This window comes from Bison bison, unplaced genomic scaffold (assembly GCF_000754665.1).
Source record: "Bison bison bison isolate TAMUID 2011002044 unplaced genomic scaffold, Bison_UMD1.0 scf7180017864291, whole genome shotgun sequence".
Taxonomy (NCBI): Eukaryota; Metazoa; Chordata; class Mammalia; order Artiodactyla; family Bovidae; genus Bison; species Bison bison.
In genome coordinates this window covers 3,365,994-3,388,836 of record NW_011494863.1, presented here as the reverse complement: position 1 = coordinate 3,388,836, position 22,843 = coordinate 3,365,994, and the positions used below count along the sequence as shown (strand labels likewise).

General features: G+C 43.6%; 1 protein-coding gene across 11 annotated transcripts in view; it reads right to left on the bottom strand.

The window, feature by feature from the left end:
- Positions 1-22,843, bottom strand: part of LOC104996249 — a 354,524-nt gene that overhangs the window by 211,097 nt on the left and 120,584 nt on the right. Inside the window, exon 7 of one of the 11 annotated variants that reach the window (XM_010850433.1) lies at positions 22,157-22,220. The exons of the other annotated variants lie outside the window; for them this stretch is intronic. Coding sequence (XP_010848735.1) covers positions 22,217-22,220 — 4 coding nt within the window. The 3' untranslated portion in view covers positions 22,157-22,216. Of the gene's footprint in view, positions 1-22,156; positions 22,221-22,843 lie in introns of those variants that run through there. 11 annotated transcript variants of the gene reach the window in all.

The window sequence follows — 22,843 nt, the reverse complement described above, 5'->3', positions numbered from 1 at the left end:
CCAAAAAAATAAAGTCTGACACTGTTTCCACTATTTCCCCATCTATTTCCCATGAAGTGATGGGACCGGATGCCATGATCTTCGTTTTCTGAACGTTGAGCTTTAAGCCAACTTTTTCACTCTCCACTTTCACTTTCATCAAGAGGCTTTTTAGTTCCTCTTCACTTTCTGCCATAAGGGTGGTGTCATCTGCATATCTGAGGTTATTGATATTTCTCCCAGCAATCTTCATTCCAGCTTGTGCTTCTTCCAGCCCAGCGTTTCTCATGATGTACTCTGCATATAAGTTAAATAAGCAGGGTGACAATATATAGCCTTGACGTACTCCTTTTCCTATTTGGAACCAGTCTGTTGTTCCATGTCCAGTTCTAACTCTTGCTTCCTGATCTGTATACAAATTTCTCAAAAGGCAGGTCAGGTGGTCTGGTATTCCCATCTCTTTCAGAATTTTCCACAGTTTATTGTGATCCACAGTCAAAGGCTTTGGCATAGTCAATAAAGCAGAAATAGATGTTTTTCTGGAGCTCTCTTGCTTTTTCCAGGATCCAGTGGATGTTGGCAATTTGATCTCTGGTTCCTCTGCCTTTTCTAAAACCAGCTTGGACATCTGGAAGTTCACAGTTCACGTATTACTAAAGCCTGGCTTGGAGAATTTTGAGCATTACTTTACTAGAGTATGAGATGAGTGCAATGTGCGGTAGTTTGAGCATTCTTTGGCATTGCCTTTCTTTGGCATTGAAATGGAAACTGACCTTTTCCAGTCCTGTGGCCACTGCTGAGTTTTCCAAATTTGCTGGCATATTGAGTGCGGCACTTGCACAGCATCATCTTTCAGGATTTGAAATAGCTCAACTGGAATTCCATCACCTCCACTAGCTTTGTTCATAGTGATGCTTTCTAAGGCCCACTTGACTTCACATTCCAGGATGTCTGGCTCTAGGTGAGTGATCACACCAATTATCTGGGTTGTGAAGATCTTTTTTGTATAGTTCTTCTGTGTAGTCCTGCCACCTCTTCTTAATATCTTCTGCTTCTGTTAGGTCCATACCATTTCTATCCTTTATCGAGCCCATCTTTGCATGAAATGTTCCCTTGGTATCTCTAATTTTCTTGAAGAGATCTTTAGTCTTTCCCGTTCTGTGGTTTTCCTCTATTTCTTTATCATCATTATTACTGCATAATTGCTTCACTCTACTCTGCATGGCTTCCACAGGGCGAGGAGATCCCTGTCTCCCTCCTCCTTGTTCCCTTGGCTTCTCCACAGTTGACGACCCCTGTCCACCAAGGTGAATTCCAAGTCCTTCCTCCCATGGAGACAGACTCACTCACGTGGTGCTCTGGGGTACACGGTGCTCTTCAAAGACCACACAGGTAATGGGCTGAGCTCCCTGATGGTTTCTGTGTGAGTGGACATGACCATGAAGTTCCTGCCCAGCTACCCAAACCGAATGCCCAGCTCACCTCTTTGCCTCCCCATTCCCACTGAATTCTATGAATCTCTTTGAAGGGAGAAACACAGGTCTGCTAATAAGCCTTCTCCTAGTTCACATACTTACCGATTTACCTCCTATGAATACTCTGGTAGTCATTATAGGGTTTGGAGAAACATTGTAAGCAGAATTGTTAAAAATAGTAACAGAACAGAAATTTCTACCTTAAACAAATCATTCCAACAGATGGGACTTAAAGCATTTATTATCCTTCTCTGGTCTGGGACTTTTCAAATACCGCATTTTCAGCCGGCCAGACTGGGAGTGATTTGATAGTACCTCTCTGACCAATTACATACTAATTAAAAGCCCTCAGTGTGGGCTGAGGGGGGGCAGTTTTGCATATGGACTTTAATTACTGGGCCCTAGTTTTGCCAAGAAAACACAAAGGGCTTTTCTGGCTGGATGCTAAGGCTTACAATGAACATATGGCCTGTGTGGGAGGGTGAAGAGTGTAATCCTAAACAGGAAGTGGAGGATCCCCACCCCCCAACACACACACTGTCCCGTAATCTCCTGAAACTATGTACCAGGGTTATACAAAATCCCTGGTCAGCCCATGGAATAAACGTCATGCCGAGTGGGTGGTGAGCTGCCACCCTTGACCCCTCATTCCATCCCAGAGCTGCTTCTGGACTAGAAGTCCTTCTTGCCCCTCTGACCTCTTCCTGTTTTTTTGGATCAGAACCTCAGGTCTCTCCCTAGGTTTTACTGAGCCCAGGGTAGAGAAGTATTAATTTTTGCTCACCAGAATCCATTCTGTCATCTCCTGGTTATGCTGTCCCAAGCTTCCCATATGACATAAGGAACACATGGCCCAGTCCTGATCAATCAGCACAATATAATCCCTCTGATCACAGCATCTGACTCAAGGATGGGCATCTGACCCAAACCAGTACAATCGGTATGACTTGCAGGATGTGCGTGGGAGCTCCTGCTTGGGTAGACATACTCCATAGCCAAACTGGAGGTGGATATGTGATGAGTGTGAAGCTGTGGCAGTCACCTTGTGGCCACAGGGAAGAGCAGCTCTGAAAATGGAAACAAACCATACAAAGCAGAACTAAGAGAAAGAAAGACAGAACTCAGAACACTATGATAGCACCTGAGGTTCTGGATACAGCCATTCCTAAATTAAGCTACTCACAACCTTTTGGTACTGGGAGCCAATAAATTACTTTCATGGTTAAGCCGGCTTCGGTTAGGCTTCCTATCAACTTGCAAAAAAAATAAGTGACCTATCTGGTAGAAATAAGATTGGGAGGCAAGACGTTAAAAGAACCACCACCACTACCATCCAATCCTACAGGAATCCAGCCCGCAAAAAATATACTTGCTACAGCCTCAGTGGAACTGCATGGATCTTGGTGCCCTGATTTTAGGAGAGACCTTGTGGACAAGGCATCTTTTTAAGCCATCTTTTCTGTCTTTCTCTAAACAGGTATGTAGTACCTGATGGTACAGAGAGGAAATACAAGACTCAGGAAGCAAGAGACAAACTCTTCTTCTCATTGCTATCTCAGTGCTGTGTATGTACCGTTGCTCAGTAAAACTCTGAATGAGCGTTACAGGCCCAGTTCCCAATAACCACTCCTTAAAACATGCAGCTCATGAGTCTTCTTTCTGTATGGCCAATATCTCTGGCAACAAACTCTTTAGTGGATTACTTTTAGTTCCTACAATCATCTCTTTCTCCATCCTTTTCTCTTTCTTTACATGACATCAGCCTGGCATTTCTTTCTATTCCCCATTTTGCCCTTCTAGTTGCTCAAAACCTCTACTTCTTAATTGAAAATAATGACATTACCTTTAGGCACTTAATAATCCACCCTTTACACAACTTGTCTATACTTTAATTCTACCTCAAATCATGAGTTATCTAACATCCTCACCCATCCTTTACCTCTACTCACAAGCATAGTGATTGCCTTAGAGTTGCAAGTGCTCTTCACAATAGCCAAGGCACAGAAATAACCTAAATGGCCACTGACAGATGAATGGATAAAAAATTGTACATATATACGATGGAATATTATCCAGTCATTAAAAAAGAGAATATAATCATGCCATTTGCAGCAACATGGACAGGCCCAGAAATTATCATACTAAGTGAAGTCAGAGAGAGAAAGACAAATACCATATGATATCACTTGTCTATGGAAACTAAAATATGACACACGTGAACCTTTCCACAAAACAGACTTATAGGGATCAGATTTGTGCTGGCAAGAGGGAGAGGGGGAGCATGAGATGGGCTGAGAGTCTGGGATCAGCAGATGCAAACGACCTTATACAGAGAAAATGGATAAACAACAAGGTCCTACTGTACAGCACAGAGAATTATAGGTAACATCCCGAGGAAACCATAATGGAAAAGAAAAAGCAAGTGTGTGTGTGTGTGTGTGTGTGTGTGTGCAATTGAATCGCCTTGCTGTACAGCAGAAATGAACACAACGCTATAAATCAACTACACTTCAACAAGATAAATAAATTTACAAAACAGTTGCAAATTTCTACCCTCTGTCCCCAGAAAACACACACGTACAAACTAAAATCAACTTCTCACAACTGAGTTACCAACATCTTGTCCAGAGGTATTTCTTCCTAGGATCTTATCTCAAAGCCATCTGAAATATTTTTATTCAGGATGATAAATGATAATAGCAGAAGATAAATCTAAGCATCTATTCATTGTCAGCTCCTTATACAACACGATCAGTCACTTAAACTTCCTGAGACTAACTTCCCCCTGTTTCTATAAGAGATTAATGCATCTGCCAGTGTGTAATGTTAGCCGAGTTCTGGTAACACACAGATGGAAAGCTTCATGTAAACATTAAGTGTGGTTACTACTCTCTGGAACCTGGTATGCCATTGGCAGCCCGTAAGAATTATAATTATTATTTTTATATTCCTTTCAGAGCATCTTAGGAACTACAGATCTTCAGATGAAAAAAAAAAGGCTGTGGAATTTCAAATGAGATTCACAAATTCATTTGTTCTTTAATCCAAGTAGAACCTTTTACTAGAACTTTGGGCTAACAAGGGAGGAAGTCAATTCAGGATATAAAATAAACAGGTGATACCTTGAATTTCTCTCGCCTCCCTTTTGCCAAAACCAGCCACTGCTCACACATGTTATTTGATTATCACTGTCCTCTTTTACTGAAAGCTTTTCTGGGGCAAGAAATACAAATTAAAGAAAAATTTAAAGACATTTGCTATGGATACAAAGATCATTTCCCTAGAAATCTTTTTTCTTACTGTCCAGCTTCAAAACTTGAATTCATTGTAGGAACTGACAATCCACCTTTTCCAACCTGGCTTCCTTCCTCTATCAGGGGACAAAGCTGGGCCTCTTTTCATTGCTGCTTTTTCCCTTTCTCTCTAGGCCAGCACCCCCGCCCCCTACCCTGGATCCCAAGGGTATGGGATCTGGCTTCGTGAGGCCACCAAGGGGACAGAAGACACATCCTGAAAGGTACGGGGTTGAGCTCCTAGTGGGGTGACTCACCAACAAGAAACAGAGGTCAGGAAGGGTGGGGAGAGAGCCAGTCTCCCCAATATCCACTGCCCTGCAACTACGGTGAGGTGCCATTCCTCCCAAAAACTGCCTGCAGCAGCCTCCATGCTGAGCCACCTGCTTGGTTCTCCATGGCTTACTCTGAAATCGTGGCCAACATGAGAATTCCACGTGTCCTACTGCATCTCCTCCTCTTCTCCTCCCACTTTTGGGAGTCTGATACAGCCTAAGTGCCTCAGCCCCTAACTCAAGACTCTGCTTTCAACAGGGCCAGGCTAAGACGTTTATCTTCTCTAATACAGCATTTCTCAAGGCGTGATATGCAAACTGGGCTTCCCAGGTGGCTCAGTGCTAAGGAATCCACCTGCCAATGCAGGAGATGCGGGTTCAATCCCTGCATTGGAGATCCCCTGGAGGAAGAAACAGCAACTCACTCTAGTATTACTGTCTGGGAAATCCCATGGACAGAGGAGCCTGGTGGACTATAGTCCATGGGGTCCCAGAGAGTCAGACACAACTGAGCATGCACGCATGAGGTGCAGACCACCTACATCAGAATCCTCTGGGGTACTTGCTAAAAACGCAGATTCCAGGCCCACTGCAAAAATCCAGACTCAGCAGGTCTGGAATGGGGCTAGAAATCTATAGTATTAAGCCCTACAAGTGACTCAAACACCCTAAAATATGAAGACCAGTGGTCCAAGTTTCTCCAGTGTCCCCAGCACTGCTAACAGGATGTTCTGGACACCTAAGGCAGACCCCTGGACTTCTTCCCCTTTCTCCCATATTCTCACTGAGTCCTGCCGATCTCTGCCAACCCTGGCTCCCACATCCAGCCTTCCTTTTTCAGTCCCACTGGGCCCCCATTTGGGGTTCATCTCTTTGGGCCCAAAATTTCATCAAAGACTCCTGAATGTTCTCTCCGAGTACTTTCTTCCAAACTTGGACTGAAAAACGGAACTCAGGCTGCATGCTTCCAGAGCACCTGGAGAAATTTAGTACAGAAGCGGGCACTCTAATGCTGTCCTGGATACACGGAGTCCCTGAGGCATGGGCCTTCACTCAGGTAGAAGCAGGCCTCTGCTAGACGAGCGCTCCTGCCCACGTGCAGGACTTCATTCTTCTGTCGTCGCTACACTCAGTCTGCCGATCCTGACAAGGTGGGCTGTGAGGACCCGTGACAGGACCAGCCCATCTATCCCCAGGTAACCCCCTATCTAACAGGGCACACTATACGGAGTGGCTGCTGTACCCAGGGTGCCGACAGCCCGGGTAACAGGGATAAAATTCCCTCCTTTTTCTTCTCTGTCTCCCTTTCAAGCCTCCCATTCCTGTGTTACCCAATTCCCTCTTCTTACTGATAAACACTCAACCAGAGCTTGAGCCCTCTTCTCTGCTCCCTTTGGCTTGACTTTGGCTAAAATCCATTTGATTGCACCTGTGCTCTGTTTATTCCCTTCTCCACGTGCCTATTCTCTGTGAGTTAAGAAAGTGAAGTAAAAATGTCCTTCTTTATCACAAGGACACAAAGTGAAATTGTATTGCTTAACTGTGATATTATAGCTAACACTTGTTAAGCATTTCCCAGGTATTACCTAGTTTAGTCCTCTCGACAGTCCTAATAGGTAGGTACCATTTTTACCCATCTGTACCAGTGAGGAAACGAGGCTTACAGAAATGATGACTTGCCCACAGGAAGTGCTAGAGTTTGATCTTAACCATCCTGGTAAGATCTTTCTGTACTACCTGGTGATGAATGATGGTTTTCCCCACTTCAGGTACCCAGAAGGGATGCCCCATGCTGAACAACCATCCCCAAGTCCAAGTTCAAGACTGATATAAGTTGACCCACCCAGATAGCAGGTTACCAGCTTCATAGTCCTATTACTTGATCAACTCTTTGGTTTTTGCTGATCTAACTTTCAGTCTCATTTACCACATATTTCAGCCACACCAAGCAGACATTTCTGAATAATATACAGTCTTTGTGTTTGGCTCGCCTTACAAGAATTCTTGCCACATCAAGCCAGCAGCTCATTTCCCCCCAATATTCTTCCACAAATATTATGCACTCCATCCTCCTAAAACCCTGCATGCACCCTCTTTCATCCTAGCATCTAAACCACTACAGAAATGTGTCTCAGAGCCATCCCCAGTGACTCACAGTCCCCATGACAGGATCTCTGTGAGGACTTGACAGTTTCTCCTTTGAAATCGCCTTCCAAAAACTAATTAGCCTTCAGTCTCCTAGTGAACTCATCTCTCTTCTTTGCAACTCTGTGTGGACTCTCTATTTCCTTCTCTTGCCTCTGTCTTTGTCCTTCTGAGCCTTTACAACCGACCGAGATCTGAGCCAAGGGACGAGGTTAATTACTTGGCTTTTGCATGACACTTGCTTCATCAAGGCGTGGGGCAAGCCCCTATTTTCAAAAGGCCCAAGGCATCTCATGATGCTCCTGCTTCCCCTTCTTGGATCCTAAGGAGATAGTAGTTGTCTACCAACCCAAGCTTAATTGAACCTCTAATTCAAGCTTGGCTTTCCAGCTGCCTCCCTCTCCCCAAGCCTGCACATCTGGAATCATTCACGAAGTGGTGGTTGAAATTTCCACTAATTCACATGGAATGCTAGGGAAGGAGGCCACTGGGAGGCCCTCGGCTTTCCCGAGGTCCCAGGCAAGTTGTTCTATCCTAAGAAACGCATGCTTCCACAAACATCCAAGAACATGCCCACTGCAGGCAGAGCATGAACCAGGGCACTTCCCAGGGGCAGCCCAGCTCTGGATGTGGTGGCCCTGACGCAGGTGCAGACATCACAGAGCTTGGACTGACGTGCGGCACCTCCAAATCCTTATGCTAAAACCCTAAAGCTGGATGTGACTGTATGTGAAGATAAGATCCTTAGGAGGTAATGAAGGTTAAATGAAACCATAGGGTGGGGCCCTAATCCAACAGGACTGCAGCCTTCTAAGAAGAGGAAGAGAGCTCTCAATCTCTGTCTCCCCCAGCCATGTGAGGACATAACCAGAAGGCAGCCATCTATAAGCCAGGAAGAGTTCTCACTGGAAACCAACCATGCTGGCACCTTGATCTTGGACTTCCTAGCATTCAGAGATGTAAGAAATAAATGTTTTTGTTGTTTAAGTCACCCAGCCTGTGATATTTAATTATGGCAGCCTGAGCTAATTAACAAAGACAGCAAGTTCTCCTGTACCTATCCAGTCACTGTGGTTCACAAGAAAAACCAGGAATCCAGGCCCTTACCTTCCTCATCTGACCAGAGAGGGTAAAAAAGTCAGGGACTGCAGCAAGGTAACTGGGAGAAACACACGTGAAAACTGACCCATTCATTCGCCAATAAGCATTTATAGAATGACTACTGTGCGCAATTATAAACACTTTCAAATACAATGTATTCATATTTGTTTATAAACACAGGAAAGATCTGGCAAGATAGGCATTAAATGGATAGTGTCATCGTCCTTGGGGTGGTGGCTGGGGGAAGGGACATGGAGGATGAAGAGGGACTCTTAACAATGTAAAATTGTTTTAATTGTTCATCTTACAAAAGAGAATCACAAGAGGTTGCAAATATCTGCTGAATGAGGAAGAAAGGCAGGATGCAAGGCCTAGTGGGTCCACGTTTCCTGTTGGATAGGCAGTCCTACTCCCCAGGGCTTTTCTCTGGGGCCTGGGGGTGTAATGGCTTTGACAGTTCTCAGGGCTTGTCTGTTTTATTGATGGCTGCATCCCTAGAACCCAGCAAGCTGTTTCTGGCACATAAATAAAGGGCCCCGCACTGGCTGCTTGGGTGCATCAGCAGCCAGAGTCCCACAGGAAAGTTCTGTGGAGATTCTAACCCTAGCCAGGAGACTGAGTTGAAGCCTCAGGAAATATCTGGGATGATGTCTGTGGAATAAGGCCAGGGTGTGGAGCAAATGGAGATTCTGCAAAACAGAAGCTGAGATGGTTCAAGGTGGCGCATGCTCCAGGAGAAAAGTCAGAGAGACCAGAGTTCTGGAAGTAGAGTTTAACAGCCCAGCCCTTTCATGGGACACTAATGTCCCTGACAAGCAAGCACTCACCCTGTGCCATCAGACCACCAAGGCCCACAGGTTCCCATGTGCTCCTACAGAGACCCTGCCCTCCCAAACATGTTGGAGTCTAGAAAAGAAATGGCTTGTCGCGATACCACAGTGGGCTCAGGCCAGCCTGAAGGTGCAGAGCACAGGCTCTAGCTCTGTGCTGCCTGGAGTCAGATCCCAGCTCCATCAACTAACTGAAGTTAGCTGACTGACTAACTTCTGTGCTCAAGCGTCCCCACATGTAAAACAAGAATGTTGCCCAAGTAAGTACCTTTCTCTATGGAAAACACTTAGAATGGTGCCTGGTCTTGGGAGAGGGGCAGGGGGTGAGTAAAACTCAGATTGGTCTGAAGGTAGCCAAGTGAAGTCACGTAACTTCACTCGTACAGAACCCATCATCCCAACTCTGAAAAATCAGCTGCATTAAAATCTACATTTGATACATCGCTGTGATGGTCTTTAGAGGTGTTAACTTGGTTAGACTCGATGACAAGGATAGAAAAGGGCAGAGGCCAGTGTGTGGTGTGCACACCACCCCCCCACAACAATTTAGTCACTAAGGTAAGTAATTTTTGTGAAGGCATTTTACAGATGTGATCAAAGGCTCCATTCCGTTGACATCAAGGAGGGATGATTATCCTCAAAGGGTCCAGCCTAATCAGGTGATCCTTTAAAAGGGACTGAGCTTTTTGTGGAGAAAAAGACTTCAATAGCAGCTAGATCTACAGTTGCTTTGCTGGATTTTCCCTTTACAGCTGCCTGTGGGCCACAGCTTCCACCCTGCCCATGGGGGTCCAGCTGGCTTCTCATCTTGCCTTCTTGATGGCTTTCCCTACAAGTTTGGGGCTCACACAGCCAACCTGCACAATTACATAAGCCTTGTAATATATCTATTAGAACAGACATCTCCTACTGGGTTATGCTTCTCTGGTTGAGTCCTGGCTGATACAATCACTTCCCACAGAGTAAACCTGGGGATGTAATGAGCCACTTCCCATTTTCCATATCAAGCACTGTTGAGAATCAAGAGGCTGAATGTGAGCACCAGAATGCAGTTGGTTCTTTTTATTCATAGGAGTTCGTTCCAGACAGTGATCATGAACGCTGAATTAGGAAAGCAAGCCATGGTTCCTAAGGGAAAGAGATGGTTAGGTTCCTGTGAGCTTCTTCACATTTCATCAACTGATCAATATGTTCTTTGTTTTATGTGTGCTTCTCTTTAAAACCTTATTTAATATGTACAATTGATTAACAGTGAACTCATGGCCAACAGCACTGCAACTCATGCCTGAAGGAAGTTTATCTGACACACCTATCTTCTCCAAAAGGCATACTGCAGTCTTCGTGCACTTAGCAACACTAGCTGGCACTTCCAGAGTGTCCTGGGGGTCTATTTTACACAGCATAATCACAAAGAAAAAAACACCAAAGATGTGAAAGATGTGGCACAAAACAGAATGTGAAAAGGACACGTTTACCGCACAAGAGCTGAAAAGAAGGCAGAGCGTCATCCTGCTCCACCTCCACTGGGAACATTCCCATCAGGGGACTCTGTTCTCCACTCTGAGCATGTCCCAAATAACCGCAAAAGCATGACCAGCATTGATCTGGGGTTGCAAATTTTAGTGAGCAGGTGAAACTGAAACTACCATATCTGTGAATAATAAGAATCAATTGTTTTACTTTCTCTCCTTTCAAACCCTTAAAAGTATGTTTGTTGTTTGTTTTCTCTTCCACTCCAGGCATGAATTTCTCAGGCTTGAATCCACCTTCATCCTCACACACTCTTGTATTTTGTCCTCATTTTCTGCCCTCGCAAGCCATGCTGAACGTTCTCTTCTTCCTGCCCTAAGAACGGCAGAAAGACCAGACCTGAGGCTGTGCCATGATCAAGGCAAGAAGTGGCCGACAAGATCTGGGTGAAGACAGAGACAGTGAAGACAGAAAAAGTCAGGGGAGGTGGACTTTCCCTGGTAAATACTGAGGGGCCTGGGGCTTAGGAAGAAGACAGTGGTTTCTAATTTCATAAATCCAGCACGTACTGAGGAGCTGTGCTTGAGATTCAGAGTGAAATGCTGTATGTCTCTGACGGAAGGGAATGAGTTCTGTTTTGGACCCCATTAAGTTTGAAGTGCCCACAGCATCCGGACAGTGCGTGTTATCAATCAGCACTCTCAGCTGCAGAGACAAGAAAGCAACTCTGCCTAATTCAAGTAGATAAGGGAATTACTAAAGGATACCTGGCTATTCACAGAATTACCAGACGATCGAGGGAACAGACTGCCGCCTCTGCAGCCAGGAGCAGGCATTAAATTCATTCCTGACCTACTCTAGTGAGAAACCCCTTGCTGAAACCACTGGAAAGAGATTATAGTTCACAGCTCTGACTCAGGGCTCTGCTTTCAGGGCACTGTTGAATTTTGAGGGTGGCTGCCACTGCCAACTTCAAAAAGCTGGTTTCTGTACAGACTCTGTTTCTGATCAGAGTCGGGGCACATACATCTCACAAGTGGGGCCTAGATCACCTGCCTGTAGTTTAGCTAGCAGGCTGGGGTCAGGGGATGGTGGTTAGTCTCTGGAGGAGGAAATGGGTCCTGCCTCATAAGGTGGGAGATTCCCTGCACAGAAGAATAATGCTCAGATGGTGGGCAGCCAGTTAGAATAACAAATGCTTGCTGCAAGAGAGTCAGAAAGGATCAAATGCAAACAGTAATAACAGCTCCCACTTTTAAGCCCTTACTCTATGTCAGGTGCTACATAAAATGGTTCACATGCATTTACAGAGTTTTAAACTACTCAAAGTTTTAAGTGGGTATAAAGAAGAGAGTCAGGGAGGGCAGAGCAATTTACTAGGGTAGCCAAACATTTTAGGTGTGCCCAGGATTGAGGGGTTTCCTAGTGAGGAATTTCAGTGCTATCACGAGGGAGATCTCAGTGAAACCCAAGCAGGACATCAGTCTAGTCTGGTCAGACAGATGTGGGTTCACATTCTGGCTTGTGTACCCAGGAAAAGTGATTTAACTTCTTGGAATCTTGGTTTCCACATTTATAAATGGGTATAAAAAAATTATCTACCTCATAAAACTATTGTGAAGCACTGGAGATAGGCAGTCTCCAGTGAAGGACTACTTATATGCAGAGTATATCATGCAAAAGTCCAGGCTGGATGAAGCACAAGCTGAAATCAAGACTGCCGGGAGAAATATCAATAACCTCAGATACGCAGATGACACCATCCTTATGTCAGAAAGCGAAGAACTAAAGAGTTTCTTGATGAAAGTGAAAGAGTGAAAAATCTGGCTTAAAATTCAACATTCAGAAAACTAAGATCATGGCATCTGGTCCCTCACTTCAAATAGATGGGGAATAGATGGGGAAACAATGGAAACAGTGACAAACTTTATTTTGAGGGGGCTCCAAAATCACTGCAGATGGTGACTGCAGCCATGAAATTAAGACGCTTGCTCCTTGGAAGAAAAGCTATGACCAACCTAGACAGCATATAAAAACCAGAGACATTACTTTGCCAACAAAGGTCCATCTAGTCAAGGCTATGATTTTTCCAGTAGTCATGCATGGATGTGAGAGTTGGACCATAAAGAAAGCTGAGTGGCGAAGAATTGATGCTTTTGAACTGTGGTGTTGGAGAAGACTCTTGAGAGTCCCTTGGACTGCAAGGAGATCCATCCAGTCCATCCTAAAGGAAATCAGTCCTGAATATTCACTGGAAGGACTGATGTTGAAGCTGAAACTCTAATACTTGGCCACCTGATGCGAAGAACTGACTCACTGGAAAAGACCCTGATGCTGGAAGAGACTGAAGGCACAAGGAGAAGGGGAGACGGAGGATGAGGTGGTTGGATGGTATCACCAACTTGATGGACATGAGTTTGAGTAAGCTCCGGGATTTGGTGATAGACAGGGAAGCCTGGCATGCTGCAGTCCACAGGGTCGCAAAAAAGTCGGAAATGACTGAGCGACTGAACTGACTGAACTGAAAGACTGGAGATGATATGAACAAAATCCTTAGTGCACTACCAAGTATATATTAAGGTTACACACACAAAAATAGACATTATTCTTAATAACTCCCAGAGAATCTGACATTGTCTACATCACAAGAACCAACATTCTATTCCAGGACTGAACATCTCCAAGCTGTGTAGTATTTTACATTCCTAAGCATTCATTGCATCCCCATACAGATGGCATTTGAAGCTACTGGAGAACAAAGGAAGGAGGGCAGACCAGTGTTAGCACTATCAGCTATCCTAACATTTAATGCAGACAGAAGAGGCAAAGAGGAAGAAAAACAGATTACAGATGGGGAGATGCTTTTGTGAAAGTAGAATAATTATAAAAGTCAGCAGTGGTAAATCTGGTCCAATACTGTAGAGAAATCAGTAGGTTAGAAACACATTACTGTTCCAATCAGGCAAAAAAGGTTAAAAAGAGAAAGTTGAGGGATGTTGACTTTCAGCCACGATGGGGCAATAGAGATTGACTTACTCTACTTTCAATCACCAGAAAAACACACAAAATCTATCAGACAGTTTTCAGGCACTAAACAACAAAAAGCACAAAAAATAATGATGCCCTGAGAAAAGGGAAACAAAGAGAGTTAATCCTAAGGGTGTCCCGCTCACTGTCTGGAGAGCATTTCCAGGCTGCAATGCAGGAAGGGCTAATGAAGCATGTGGGACAACCCCCAGAGGCCCAAACTGGGGCCAGGAGAAGTTCATGTTACAAATATCAAGAATGGAAAGAACTCCTAATACCAAGAGCATCAGGTATGTCCTCAGGAGGTACTGCTTCAATACTGAGCCCCAGTGAGCTTCAACAAGATGTTGGTAAACTTCTTAAAGGATCAGACACTAAATATTTTAGGCTATGGGCCATACAGGCTCTCCCACAACCACCCAGTTCTGCTGCTGGAGCATAAAATATGTCAACATAAAACATGCCACATTTAATATGTCAACAAATGGGTGTGGCCGTGTTCCCAAAGAATTTTATTTCCCAAAAGAGGCAACTGGTTTGTGAGCCACATTTTGCCAACCCCTGGCTGACACTAACAGTTGTTCTGGACTCACCCTAGCAAAACTGAAAAACACAGCTCAGAAATATCAAATTAATCCCAAGGACCTTAACAGTACCCCAGAACAACAAAGACCAACAACATTTATACGAGTGCAAAAAGTTTCAGCACTGAAGATTATTCACAATATCTGGAATCCAATAAAAAGAGGACTAGTTATACAAAAAAGTTAAAATAAAGCCCGTAACGAGAACACACACACAAAAAACAGACATATGATAAAAATAGCACACGAAAACATTAAAACAATATTGTAACTTTACAAGCTCAAGAAAGTTAAAGGAAAACAGAAGCAAGGAGAGACATGAAAGATATAAAGATAGCAAAAAGGTTTCAAGTTAAATTTCTATAGATGAAAAATACAATGTAATATGTAAGATACAATGGATGGTATTAACACCAGATTACACATAGCAGGGGAGAAAAAAAAGATTAATGAATTTAAAGAGATAGCAACAAAAGTCATCCAAGATGAAATACTGACGAGGGAAAAAACGCATTGCAGAAAAAGAAAACAAAGAGAGTCATCACTGAGCCGCTGAGTACATGAAGTCGACTATTATACATTGTTAATGGAGTCCAAGAAAATAGAGGACACAAGTAGAGGGATAAAAATGTATTTGGAAAAAATAATGGCTCAAAATTTTCCAAACTTACTGAAACCTATAAAATGCAGTAAGCTCAACACATCTCAAATATAAGAAACATAAAGATGACCACACCGAGGTATAGCATAATCACACTGCTTATAACTAGTGATGAAGAGAAAAATTTTGAATGGCTAGAAAAGACAAAGGAGTCTAAAGATTGACAGCACGCTTCAGAAACAATGAGCCCAGAAAACAGTAATATCTTTTAAAGACTAAGGAAAACCAAGTGTTAACCTAGAATGCTACACTCAGCAAAACTATTTCTCAAAAACAAAGGTCAAAGAAAGACATTTTAAAGCAAAGAAAAAATTAATCATGAACAGACCACCACGATGAGAAAAATTAAAGCAAGTTTTTCAGACAGAGGATTAATGACAGGGAATGCAAAATCGGGTTTACACAAAGGAATGGCGGGCACCAGAAGTGAGAAACATGTAGGAAAATGTAAAATACTTCTTTCTTACTTTAAAAAGACTCCTTACAGGAGAAACAACTGTTTAAAGGAAATATGTTTAGCAACGATGCTTTGATGGGTTCACAGGACATGTAGAAACAAAACGAATGATAACAATAGCACAGTGGGAAGAAGAGGGAAAAAGTGGAAATGAACCATTTAAGATCCTTATACTGAACCTGAAGTGGTAGGATATTCCTTCAAAGACTATGGTTAAAGATGTATTCTGTAAACTCTATGGGAACCTCTAAAAATAAAAATAGGTATAGTCAACTAACCCAATAAAGGAGATAAAATGGAATCATATCAACTGCAAATTGGCACAAGGGATCTTTTTAAGGTGTCAGAAATATTCTAAAAATAGACTGTGATGATGGTTGCACAACTCTGTAAATTTACTAAAAATCACTCAGCTGTATGTCTAAAATGGGTAAATTTGTGGCATGTAAATTGCTAAAGTAAATTTCTAAAAAATTAAGAACTTACTAAAAAAAAAAAAAACAGAAAAGAAAAATCAAAACAAAAATCAGATGGCACCAATAAAAAACAAATAGCAATATGATAGATTTTAAAACATGTTAAAAAGTAGAGCCATCTAAACAATTCTGACAATGAAAAAGTTGAAGGATTACACTATCTGATTTCATCCCTGGTGTCTCAAGAGGGTAAAGAATCCACCTGCAATGTGGGAGACCTAGGTTCGATCCCTGGGTTGGGAAGATCCTCTGGAGAAGGTAACAGCTATCCACTCCAGTATTCTCACCTGGAGAATTCCATGGACAGAGGAGCCCAGCAGGCTAGTCCATGGGGTCACAAAGGGTCAGACACAACTGAGCGACCTTCATGTAAAGCTCCAGAAATTATGACAGTGTGTTATGGGCATAAAGACAGCCACACAAATAAATGAAACAGAATGGAATCCAGACATACATACATGTATTTATGGTCAACTGATTTTCAAGTAAGTTGTCAAACCAATGCAATGAGGAAAAACCAACCCTTCACCAAACAGTACTGAAGCCAGTAGATACTCTTACAGAAGTAACAAATAAATAAACAAGCAAACATTGAAAAAACTTTGCTTCACACCACAAAAAAAGTTTAATTCAAAACCAATCAAAGCCTTCAATGTAAAAGCTAAAATTATTAAACCTCTAGAATAAAAGCATAGGGTAAAATCTAAGTGAACTGTGTGAGGCAAAACATTTTTAAATATGGTATGAACTATAAAAGAAAAAGATTATAATTTGTATTTCATCAAAATTAAACATTTTTACTCTTCAAATTACACTGTTAGCAAAAAGCTACATAGTGGTAAAAAAATATCTGCAAAGCACACATCTGATAAAAGACATGTACAGAGAGTATATGATAAACTCTTACAACACAGAAAGGAGAAATAACCTGATAAAAATAAAATGGCAGAAGACATATTTCACCAAAGAACAGATACTGATGGCCAGTCAACACAGTAGCTACCACTACAAACTCATTTGAATAACTAAAATTTAAAAGACTGGCAATATCAAATGTTGACAAGGATGTAGGAGCAATTGGATGTCCCACACATTGCTGATGGGGACAAAATGGCATGGCCACTTTACAACACAGTTTGGTAGTTTCTTATAAACTAAACATATACTTGGTATATGACCCCAAAATCCATCTCCTATGTATTTACCCAAGAGAAATCAAACATATATCTGCAAAAAAGACTTATATGTCAACTCTCAAAGCAACTTTAGGTGTAACAGCCAAACACTAGAGACCACTTAAGTGTCCGTCAGTGGTAACTACTTAGCCATTAAAATGAATGAACCACCAAAGCATAAATGAATCAGAGTATCATGGTAAGTGAAAGAAGCCAGACACACAGAAACCATATACTACGTGATTTCATTTACGTGACGGTCTAGAAAAGGCAAAATTACAGTGATAAAAAGCAAGTCAGTAGTTGCCAGGGGCCGGAGGAGAGGTCAGGGATTAACTGCAAACAGGAATGAGAGATCTTTCTGGGGTGACAGAAATGCTTTACATCATGATTGGGGTAGTGGTTCTGAGTGCACAGGTGTGTGCTAAGTCGCTTCAGTCATGTCTGACCCTTTGTGACCCTATGGACTGTAGCCCACCAGGCTCCTCTGTCGATGGGATTCTCCAGGCAAGAATACTGCAGTGGGTTGCCATGCCCTGCTCTAGGGCATCTTCCCAGCCCAAGGATCGAACCCACATCTCTTATGTCTCCTGCACTGTCAAGCGGGTTCCTTACCACTACTGTCCCCTGGGAAATCCAGGGTAGCAGTTACAAGATTTTATGTACTTATCTAAACTCATTGACTTGTACACTTAAAATTGGTTTTATTGTATTAAATTATTTCTCAAAGAACAAACAGAAAAAATACACTGAAATCAGTATTTAGACTCAAGCACTGTAAAGGCCATCCACTAGGGAAAACATTCAATCTTCTATATTAAAACCATCCTTTAAAATATTTATTTTGGTTTCTATTTTATAGTATAGAATGTGTACACTAGCATATGTATACACAGTTGACCCTTGAACAAGGCAAAGGTTAGGGGTTCCAACTCCCATGTAGTAGAAAATCCTTGTATACTTTACAGTTGGCCCTCCACATCTGCGGGGCTTCCTAGGTGGCACTAGTGGTGAAGAGCCTGCCTGGCAGTGCTGCAGACCCAAGAGATGTGGGTTCGGTTCCTGGGCCAGGAAGATCCCATGGAAGAGGACACAGCAACTCACTTTAGTATCCTTACCTGGAGAATTCCATGAACAGAGAAGCCTGGTGGACTGTAGTCCATAGGGTCACACAGAGTCAGACACGACCGGCACAGCTCGGCATGCACATATCCGTAGATTCAACCAGCCACAGATCAGGCAGTATGTGGTTTGTTTATTGAAAAATATCTGCAAATAAGGAGACCTCCACAGTTCAAATCCATGCTGTTCAAGAGTCAACTGTAATTTACAAGTGAATATTCATACACTGAGGCACACGTTCCATTTTTTTTTTTCACTGATAGGGACGAACCATCTAAAACATGTGGAGACCTCCCAATTGGTTGTTGTTGCAAGCCTGGAAGGGCAGCTTCAATGAGGTGGGGAGAAGTGGAAACTATATTGTAATGGTTACTGAGAAGTGAGGATAATAAGCAAACTTTTCTTTAAAGACAGAGTGGGAGAAAGGATGCATACAGCTCCAAGTAGAGAGGAGAGGTGAAGAAAGGTGACGACTTGTAGGATGGGTCATGTTAACATAGGTTTGAAGGGAAGAGTCAGAAAAGAGAAATCATTAATAAAGCGGGGGAGAGAGAAGAAAACATATATTGTAGATAAAATACCCAGTTTGCAGGAGGAGATGGTTCTGGAGCCTCAGTAAAGAGTCATGAGAAAGTTGTGAAGGCTGTCTTTCTGTAATAATTGATTACACAAGGTCTTCAGTGCAAGAAAAAGAGGCACTTCAGTGCAAGGCAGAAGAGGCATCTGGTGTAATCAGCATGGGCAACAGTGTCAGAAGTGACCAGATGCAGACACACACAAAAATGAGCAGCTGGGAGAAGGCAGCTGAGTGACCATCATCAAGCTATTTTTACAGTGGTGGTAGCCACCACACACTCACATTTCCAACATAACCTTGAGATGGTTGACAGGAGTCAGCCGCCCAGACTCAGCCACTGAAGGCAATGTCTCTCTATGCCTCCTCTGGCAAACACAGCTCAGGAAGTGGAAGCTGGTAGGGACTTAAGTAGAAACTGGTAAACTGATATCTTACCTCTGGGCCCCTTTGTAATTCATCCACCACCCACAAGACCTTGGGCCAAGATTCCCATTTTGGCCTCAGATACTAATTTTGGACCAACTGGTCAGTGCTCAGCTGGGCGTGGTGGCTGTGTGGGTGGGGACCACCGGGTAGTGGAGGAAGTGGGGCTGGTGAATCAGGCGGGCGCCCGGCTTCAGCATGGCCTGACTCACCCCAGACCATGGGAATGGGCACTCTGGGGCCAGTGGCGCCATCTCTGAGCAGCGCCAGGGCTGTCAGTGCATCATTAGTGGTTGCGAGTGCTTGCCCAGCACTTCTCACAAGGTGGCCTCAGGGCCTGCCCACATGCCATCTGGGTAATTACGTCCTATTTACCTTCCTGCAGATCCAGATGAACAAGCACTTCACTTCCTGACTTAACCTCTGTGTGCCGCCCTGAGTGATACGGTGAGTTTAAAAATCGTTCTTCTTTTCAACCTGATCAACCCTCTTCCCTCACGCTTCATGCTGGAGGATTCAGTAGGCTTAGATGTAGGGTCTCTGACCACCTTGTCTTCGTTTGTCAGTTGCAAACTGATTTCCCAGAGAAATCCAGACAGCCCCTACTGCCAGAGTGGACACTTGACACAGGACGGTTCCTCACGTGTCCCTCCCTTCCGACCTCTAGTTAAGTCGGCTTCTTCACTCTGATGAAACAATCCTCCTTCACTTTTCAACTGATGTGGTTCAGTTGGTGTCAGTTCTACCCCCAATACCAGGCTGGCTTACCAGAACACTGTAATCTCTTGGCCATAGTGATTGGTTCTGAGAGTTTTGTGGACCACTTAGAAGAGAATCATTCCCTGCTGCGGCTACTGAGAGCATAGAATATAGGCCAAAAGTTACCGGCAGCGTTTTTTTCTTTTTTAAGATGACTGTTATGTGCCAAGAACTGCCTTAAGTGTCTTTATGTGTACTGTCTCACCAACTTCCCACATCAACCCCGTAAACTGTAAGTTCTATTATATGAGGCAGCATAGTTTGGGAATCAATAGTACTAATTCTGGAACCAGATTACCTGGATTTAACTTCTGGTTCCATCATTTGCTAGTTGTGTAACAGGTAAGTTATTTAAACTTTCTGCGCCTCAGTTTCCTCATCTGTAAAATGGGGCTTCTAATGGCACCTACCTCACAGGTTGTTGTGAAAATCAGTGAATTTATTTACACAGGGTACTGGGAAGAACACAAGGCAGAAGAGCAAGTGCTCAAAATTTCAGCCATCCCTATCACTATCACCATCATCCTCGTGTCCCATTTAAAGACAAGGAAACTAAGGCACAGAGATGTTAAGAAATATATCTACAGCTGTGCAACTAGTCGGTGATGGCCTGGGGATTTGAATCAAGACTGCTTCTAGCTCTAGAGATGGTGTTCTATTTATTTATTTAGGCACGCCACACAGCCTGTGGGATCTTAGTTCCCCAACCAGGGATCAAACCCACGCCCCTGCAGTGGAAGAGTAGAGTCCTAACAACCAGACCGCCAGGGAATTCCTGATGTGTTCATAACCATGAAACAGTACTTCCTGTGCCCAAGGACATCACCTTGGTCTGCAGAAAACAGAGGTAACACACATAAAGCACAGCTGAGTGGAAAAGAAGGCAAAACAAGAGTCGTGAGGTATTTCCAGGGCCCCTTGAACCAGCTGTCTTAGACTGTACAGCTGCTGTAACAAAAATGCCATAGACTAGGCAGCATATAAACAACAAATCTGTCACAGCTCTAGAAGCTGGCAAGTCCAAGATCAAGGTGCTGGCAAACTCAGTATCTGGCGAATGTCACCTCACTGTGTCCTCATATGGTGGAAGGAATGAAAGAGCTCTACTGGAAAAAAAAAAAAAAAAGAGCTCTACTGGAGTCTCTTTATAAAGGCACGAGTATCATGCATGAAGGCTGCACTAGTCTCATTCATGAGGGCTCCACTCTAAGGACCAAATCATCTCCCAAAGGCCCCCACTTCTTCTTAATACCATCATCACCTTGGGGGATAGGGGTGTTGTAACATACAAATCTTTCAGGGACATAAACATTCAGTCTGGTGCTTCTCAGCACCAGACAAGCCAGGAATCCAACCTCCCTTTGGAGTTTTCAATACACAGCAAAATCCCTCTACCTCAGCCCAGTTTGTCCCTTGCAGTTGAAATCCCTTATAAACTTCACTGAAATAGCAATTCAAAGCTCACCCGCAAGACTGTCTTCATGTGCTGAGCCTGAATGACCCCAAAAGAAAACACTGCCTTGATAGAAACTGCTTTAGGGTTACCACATCAGAGCTGTCTATTTGTTCGGTCATTCATTCATTCCTTTCAAGCATCCTCCACGGATGGAATGACGTTAGTTGCCAAGACATTCTGAGTGGACTAGGCATAATGGATTTCTGCATCAAAATATCAACAGTGTTCCCACAAGTATATTAATTAGGTCCAGCTCCAGCCTCAAGTACAGTCTCAATTCCCCTTCTGTCAGAACAGAAGTCTCTGGAATCTTTCAATCTATGCCAGATCTTTTCTGAGCTCTGCATATCTACTGCTATAGCTGGACTCCGGCCTGTCTTTAAATGCAAAAGGTAATGGGGAATTTCTACACAGACTAAATTATTCATCTCCATCGAACAACATAAGCAGCATTCAACCTCCATCTCTGGACACAGTCTTTCCAGATCAAAATATTCGATCAAGGTCCAAACAGGAAACGCAGATGCCAAACAGGTGACTTAGAAGGTAGGGGTCAAAGCCTTCCAGCCAGCAAGGTGAGTTGTGTCCTTCTGTGCATCAGAGCTGCACACAGAGAACCCTTGAGGGCTGGGATTACTTTTGATTTTTAAATCACAAGCGTCATAGAAAATATACAATGAATAACCCAATGATTCCTTGGAGAGTTCATTGCTCTCCCGGTCTCCTTTGATTCCCCTGCCTCCTCTCCACATCCTTTGAACTCCTAAAAGGACACTTTGAAGGCCTGTCATAAAGCAGTTTTTCATTCATGCTTTGCTCTTTGATGATCTTGCTGTTTGTCTGAATTGCAGCGTCCACAGGATGTCGGCCGGGCGAGCTGAAAGCCAATACTGACGGGGAAGGGCCAAGTGAGGATGAGTCTGAGCGGTGCTCATCTGTAAGAAGAAACAGGAAAGGAGGAAAGAGCCAGACAGGAAGGACCCAAACAGGATTTCTGGTCTCTCTTGCAGGTCTTATCCTTCAGAGTGGCCTCCTATGAGAGAGGCCTACAGCACTGGAGCCTAGCGACAGCTGCCAGCCTGCAGGTTTTTACAAGTGTTCCTCCTGCTCCAGCCTCAAATGCGAGAGCCCTCTGCTTACCCCAGACTGCACTAAGCCAGCTCCCACTTGATGAGAAGGATGATGGGCTTTGATTTTTCCCAACCTCTTCCAATGTCCCTAGTGCAAGATTCCTTTCATTTCAAGACTAGCAAGACACCATGAGGTGGGAAAAGAAGAGAGAGAGGTAGCCAGGCAGGTCTGCAGACACACACCTTCTTTCACCTTGCCCACTGACTCAGCAGTTGAGAACTAAGACTCTTATAAATGACTCTTAAGAATCCTAAAATACTCAATAATAACCAGTGGCCCTCAAAGCAGCAGCCCTGGCCTGGGGATGGTAACTATGATGAGGGCAGACAGAGCTTTCTGTGAACCTAAGTGTTCTGAGATCCAAAGGGAAAAGAAACCACTCCCTTTCATGATGCAGGGAGTTTGATTCATGTGAAGGAAGTGGCTG